The 6525-nt window shown below is 45.1% G+C and overlaps 1 protein-coding gene across 1 annotated transcript in view; it reads right to left on the bottom strand.

The window, feature by feature from the left end:
• Nucleotides 1-5239, bottom strand: part of GBGT1 (globoside alpha-1,3-N-acetylgalactosaminyltransferase 1) — a 5847-nt gene extending 608 nt beyond the window's left edge. Inside the window, 7 exon segments of the mRNA XM_009998869.1 lie at nucleotides 1-2; nucleotides 5-108; nucleotides 522-656; nucleotides 2811-2846; nucleotides 2934-2984; nucleotides 4227-4289; nucleotides 5178-5239. The exon segment at nucleotides 1-2 is cut by the window's left edge and continues 608 nt beyond it. Of these exon segments, the coding sequence (XP_009997171.1) occupies nucleotides 1-2; nucleotides 5-108; nucleotides 522-656; nucleotides 2811-2846; nucleotides 2934-2984; nucleotides 4227-4289; nucleotides 5178-5239 (453 nt within the window).
• Nucleotides 5240-6525: the final 1286 nt, after the last annotated feature.

The following is a 6525-nucleotide window of genomic DNA, read 5'->3' as shown; positions in this document are numbered from 1 at the left end:
GCAGGAATGGTCTCTGGGCTGTCGGTGAAGATGTAGTAGTTCACCTGATAGCCCTTCATGAAATGCTTCTCTGCTGACTCCAAGAAGTGACCCACGAACCTGGTGTATCTGTGCAGACACAGCATGAGTGGCACAGCAAGGCAAAGGGGCACGGGCTGGGTCACTTAATGAAAGAGGACAAGGGAGGACTAGCTACTGCTGCAAGGATGCACACCCTACACATGCAATGGGTTAAGTGCAGGGGAGGAGAAGGAACAAGTGGATTATCCCTGCTTTGACCAACCACCTGCCTACAGCTCTAATTCCCAAGGCACATGCCAGCTCTTCAGAAACACTGACCATGCTTTAGGTGCCTTGGGTGCTGACTCTGCCCTCTTGTTGGCTTGATAACCACAACAGCTGGGGATAAAAGTTTACTACAGACTGGGGCAGATTTCAGCTCTGCTGAGGACAAGAGAAGTCAAGATGATCTTTCCAGGGAGGAAAGCCCAGGAAGGGTGCCCACAGAGTGCTCCACTTACTTTCCCACTGCAAAGGCTGTCACCCCTATGGTGAGATTCAGTGGCCTGTAGGCACTGTCTAGGATCTCAGAGCTGAAGGTTCCTTCCCAGACGATGGGGGCCAGCCATGGTGTGACTGTCAGCACATCCTGACGCCTGGAGGAGGAGAAAGGGAATGTTAATGACATGCAACTGTTGTTCCTTTTGGTTTCAAGGCCAGGAAATGGGGGAGAACTTCTAAAAAGGAAGCTGCAAGAGTGTGCACCAGCAGTATCATCTTCAGATCTTTCTCCCTTTTATTTACTGAGCATGGACATTCCAGTTCCTGGGATGAAATTAATTAATTGGCAAAAACTCAAGGATCTACTAAAACCTCATTTAAGCTCTTAGGACTTTTCTGCTGGGGAAGAGTTTAATGTCCACAGGACTCACAAAATGGGAAGCTATGAATATTTGAATATCAGCCTGATGCAAATTTCTACCTATAGATTAAAACACAAGTAACAATATGAAAATTACTATAAAAATAGAGCCCACTGCTGTGTTATTAAAACACAGCTTGAGGCATGACAGTTTATTTCTCCAGTATTTATATATAGCTTTAACACATTCAGATAGAATTTAAAATTCTGTATGTGAACCAGAACTCAAATTTATAACAAATTTATAGAAAAATCCTTCATCTCCTGTGTGGTTAGTGAAAATATTGACTATGCAGAGCCTGCTTATGTCCTCTCAGAGCTATGCAATGCTATTGAAACTTCCTTTTTTGTTTGTTTCCAGGGTTTCTTTCTTGCCTTTCAGATTTTAAAACAAGCTGCCCTTTGTGATGTGTCATTTACCCCAGCCCACTCACATTCACCCCAGACCCTGACCCGTAGCACTCTGCTAATGAAATGTGTCCTGCACAGGGTCACAGCTGGAGGCTGAAGCAGCTTCTCATCTGACAGGCTCCTGAGGCAACGAGAGCACCAGAACCAAGCCAGGGAGCTGTGGGGAGCAGCTGAGTGGCTGTGGCAGCACCACATTTTCAACCTAGATCTAATCCTTTCAGTCAGAGTGGCAAGGAGAATAACAATTTCACTCCCTCCTGTAGCAGTGAACGTGATTAAAAGATGGAATTACACAGGAGGAAGAATTTAGCTTGTAGAAAATGTACAAACTGAGCTGCTCTGGGTTAATTACCTTATTTTGGAGAAGGAATTCTGCAAGTTTGTTTCTCTAAGCTGGGCTTTTTAAATTTCTTTTTAAAGAGCTGCACAGGGTTTCCCAGTGACTCATTTCCATGGAATGCATCCTCCCAGCCTGTGCTAGTCAACTCCCTTCAGGAGACACAGAGCACTAAGAGCTACATGATTCATGTAGCCCAGGACACACTTGCTGATTTCACACATGCGTTTATTCCAGCACAAGAAGAGAGAAAAATTCAAGCCTTGCACATCCTGCTGAAGCAGCAGGTGGGAAAAAAATAAGTTATGTACCAAGAGGGTGTGTTTATTAACAGGCAAAAGAATGGTGGCTGTTGAAGGTGAACTGCTTGAGATAAGCCAGGTGATAGGAGCTGGGCTGAAGGAGACTTGTAGCAAGCAGGAGCTGACAAGCAGGGTTTGCCTCAGTCACTTCCCAGCTGCTGCTGCCTGGAAACCTCCGTGTCTGTTTAAACTCACTGGTTTGACTCCTTCTCACAACAACTTGTCCATGTGAGTGCCTGCAATTTGTTCCAGTGGCAGATCCAGCAGGCTGGCTGAAACCACTGCTGAAGGTCATACAAGGCACCTGCTTGATTTTGCCCTGAAATGGATTCAAAGCTCTCCCAGCACTGGTTACAGCTGCAGCACAGTTCCAGGAAGTGTTCCTCACTGTCTTCCAGCTCTTATGTATGTCCCATAACAGTTCCTAATGTATGAACTGGGAGTTTACAGCAGGTATGTCAATAAGGACAGAATCACAGACTGGTTTGGATTGGAAGGGACCTTAAAGATCACCCAGATCCAACCCCCCTGCATGGGCAGGGACACCTCCCACCAGCCCAGGTTGCTCAGAGCTCCATCCAACCTGCCCTTCAACCCTGCCAGGGATGAGGCAGCCACAGCTTCCTGGACAACATGTTCTAGTATCTCAGCACCTTCATACAATGACTAAACTCAATCTTACAACATCACAGACAGCTGGAGAAACCATATGGTTGGACTTCTCATGGAATAAGGTACTGCTCAGTGTGTCCCAGGACTCTGAAACTCTTAAGTGCCATAGAGCACCCAAACCAAAGTCAGGAGAAACAAACAACAAAGATCAAACAAAGAAACTTACTTTGGAGCCAGCACTCTTGGCTGCTGATAAAATAATCTGTAAAAAGGAAGAAATACCCACTGAATAAAACATGAATATGCCCGGAAGAGAGGAACAGCAGTTTAAAGGTCAGGAAATACTTACTGGGGAAAAAGCTGGATTAGTTTCTCTTCTGTATACTGGAGTTTCATGGAGCTGCACAATGGGGTGGGAAAAGAAAGGGATTGTAATGCTTTTCCTAAAAATGAACAAGGTTCAGCTTGAGGACCTGCTGCTGCACTAACAGCTCTCCCAGCCCCCACTCCAGTTGCTGCTCACACTGCTCTGCCTGCCCACCCCTTCCTCCAAGGGCTGCCAGACCAGTAACAGCCTGGAAACAGCACAGAGCAGAACAGGGATGGGGGGATGTTGGCAGCTCTGAGCCTGGAGGTGAATCAGAGCTTAGGGATCAAAATCTAGGGGAGTTCATGCTTGTTGGGGACTGCCAGCCCTGCTCATGGATGTGCTCCCTTCCCCGTCCCTCTGGAGGGCTGAACTACCTGAAACACATCACACTTGAAACAGTGTTCAGAGAAATAAGCATCTTATTAGACACAGTGTTTTTTAATGGCTTGAAATGAATAGAAATGCCTCTAAAAGAGAGAATATTTTCTAGTTGCTTTCTTTTTTTTTTTTTTTTAAACAAGGTCATGAAAAAGGATGGAAAAAGCCTTGGCTTGTCATGTTACAGCTGTGGTCTGACATGGCAGCCCCTCACTCAGGCCACAAACCCTGCTTCTCCACAGTGTCAATTCTCTTTTGTGCAGCTTTGAGGAAGTTTTTAGGACCCCTGCGTGGTGAGTTAACTGTACATCAGTTTGCACCATGAAATGGAGCTGACCCTTTCTGGAGAAGCAGCTTCATTTCACTGTTCAGAGCAGGCTGCTGCTCCATGGCTCCTGCTGCCACCACATAAATACATTCATGAAGTGAGTGGGAAGCAAGGACTGTAGAGTGAAGAGGAGGAACATGATCAGGAGATGGAGGGTTATTCCAACTCTGCTAGAACACGTTCTGTGATTGTTCATTTCACCTCTCTGACTTAGGTTTCTCCACCCAGTGAGCTGGGATACTTAATCTGCATCTCAAAGCTGAGTGAGATCCTGTGTGTCCATGTGCACGGGTATGATTACACCCTGATAATAACCTTTAGTCCTGGTCTCTGTGACCCACAACAAACAAGGCTTCACTCATGTGGTAACAAATGCAGAGCTGTCCTGAAGGGCAAGCAGAATAAAGCAGAAGTTGCATTGCTGCTATTTTAAGAGAAGGACTAATTACAGGTTCATAAAATATAGAACAAGTGTCTACTTGTTAATAACTATTTACACAACCAGGAAGTACAATTCCTGTGACAACAATCTGTATTATTAATTAAGTAGAAAATGGGATACTTACAAGATTTCTGGGCAAGGGAGGTAATATGGGAGGTAGTGCACTTTTCTATTCCAAACTGTAATCCTGGGATAACAAAGAGAGATTTTAAGACAGGTAATCTTGAAATATCTTCCTAGGATTTTCTAAGGTCAACTCAGAATCTGGCACAGATTTTGAGAAGTAACTCTAGCTCACTGCTTGTCTACTTCAATAATTAGTGTAGGATCCACTGTCTTCACGTTTTAACATCATTCACTGCTGCTAAGGCACAAGTGGGAAGCTCAGGAGAAAATTAGTCCAGAAACATCCAGCTTGTAACACCAGCCTAAATAATATTATTTAGATCAAGATGTCTCCAAAATGTAGGTCTACACATTTTTGACAAGTGCACAGCAATGGAGACACGAGGCAATGCTTAACATGGACACATTTGCAGGATGCACTGATGGGACCTACAGACACTTCCTGGGACTTTCAGTGCTGGGAGAGCAGCCTCTAATTTGTGCAGCAAACAGGCTGCAGGGTTTCCTCCCCCCTCTCAGTTCTGATCACCATCACAAGCTTGCTCAAGAGAATCTCTACTCAGTACACTCAAAGCTACAAACATTCCCAATGTTTGAAAGCAACAATGTTTGACAGCTACAAAGCCACCCCTAATTACACTAGAGTGAGTTTGGACTGTTTGAAGACAAATAATCTCTTTTAAAGCCTGAACTGAAATGTAACTGAAATATTCTGTACTTGAACATTTGTTTGAGTCAGATATAGTATCAGCAGCCTAATTTAGACACAATTAGACTTTTTTTTCTCTTTTGCTGTGGAGGCTTTTCCCTCCACTAATGTTACCTTATCTATTGTACAAATTACTGTTCTTTCTTCCAGCTCTAAATGCACTGCTAATATCCTTCTTACCACAGCACAGATAGAGGCAGGATGTTTTAAATATGACCAAGTTTGCCAGCAAATACTTACCAGATAAAGGCAGTAACAACAAGGAGACAGACAAGAGATGCCAACACTTTCCTGGAACTCATGTCTTCTAGAGTAAGAGGAAGGGCCAGTTCTTCCTCCCAGCAGCTTTCAATCTGCAAAGAACTAAAAGCAAGGGAAATGGGCTTTAAATGTCTCTGAGAGTAAACAATTTTATTCTAGAAATATGATGTTCTCTAAGCAGTTTAATTTTGATTCAATCTTTCTGAGATGTGGAACATGGAAGGAACCAGCCTGTCAGAGCCAGGCCCCTCAGTCACTGAGGCAGTTCCTGTAAAGCACATTTCAGAAACTTCTCCACCTCAGTGAAATCTACTACAGCTGTAAGTGTGCAGGGAGCCTTTATTTTAATTTCTGGAAATTCCATTTATTCATCTAAAGAACACACCCTTTGCAAGTCAATAAACCCAAGCAAACCATCCACATCAGCTGATATATAGAGCTAATACAGTTACCACTTCAGCTGATAAACTCCATCTTTCCCAGAAGAGTAACTGCCAGCACAGCTCCCTCCAAAGGTGCGTGGAGCAGAAAGATAAACTGAGGCCCAACAAAGGCACAGAAACATTAGGCAATGATAGTGGTTCATACTGAGTAACAATATTTCTCTGCAAGTCAAAGAAATTACTCCCTTTTCAACAGGAAAATCAATTTCCCCAAGCTCAGCTGTCTTACCTGAAAAGCTCAAATTAATCTGCTCTGTTCACAGGGAAGTAAAGGTTCCCACAGTGTGAACCCAGGAACCTGTGGCAAACACTGAATTACAGAAGTGTTAAGGTTGGAAGGACCTTAAAGATCATCAGGTTCCAAGCCCCCTGCATGGGCAGGGACACCTCCCACCAGCACAGGCTGCACAAGCCCCATCCAACCTGCCCTTCAACACCTCCAGGGATGGGGCTTCCACAATCTATCCCAGCACCTTACTACCCTCAGGGTGGATTATTTCTTCCCAATGTCTAACCTAAATCCCCTCTCTTTCAGTTTAAAACCATTACCCCTTGTCCTATCACTGCCCCCTGATGAAAAGCCCCTCCCCAGCTTTCCTGGAGCCCCTTCAGGCACTGGAAGGTGCTGTAAGGTCCCCCTGGAGCCTTCTCTTCTCCAGGCTGAACATCCCCAAGCCCCTCAGCCTGTCTTTCTAGCAGAGCTCTCCAGCCCTTTGACCATCTCTGATGGCTCTTGGTGGCACAAGCACATGAATCACTCCAGGCTACACTCACAATCACCTTGAAGGGACACAGAACCACAGCACCACATGCTCACCCACCTCCTCAGCATCCTCTGCCTCCACAAAGTGCTCCTCTGCACGGCCAGCTCTCCAGGCTGCTGC

Source organism: Chaetura pelagica, unplaced genomic scaffold, assembly GCF_000747805.2.
Source record: "Chaetura pelagica isolate M959 unplaced genomic scaffold, ChaPel_1.0 scaffold405, whole genome shotgun sequence".
Taxonomy (NCBI): Eukaryota; Metazoa; Chordata; class Aves; order Apodiformes; family Apodidae; genus Chaetura; species Chaetura pelagica.
Note: the sequence above shows the minus strand (reverse complement) of the source record. Positions and strands in the feature narration are given on the sequence as shown.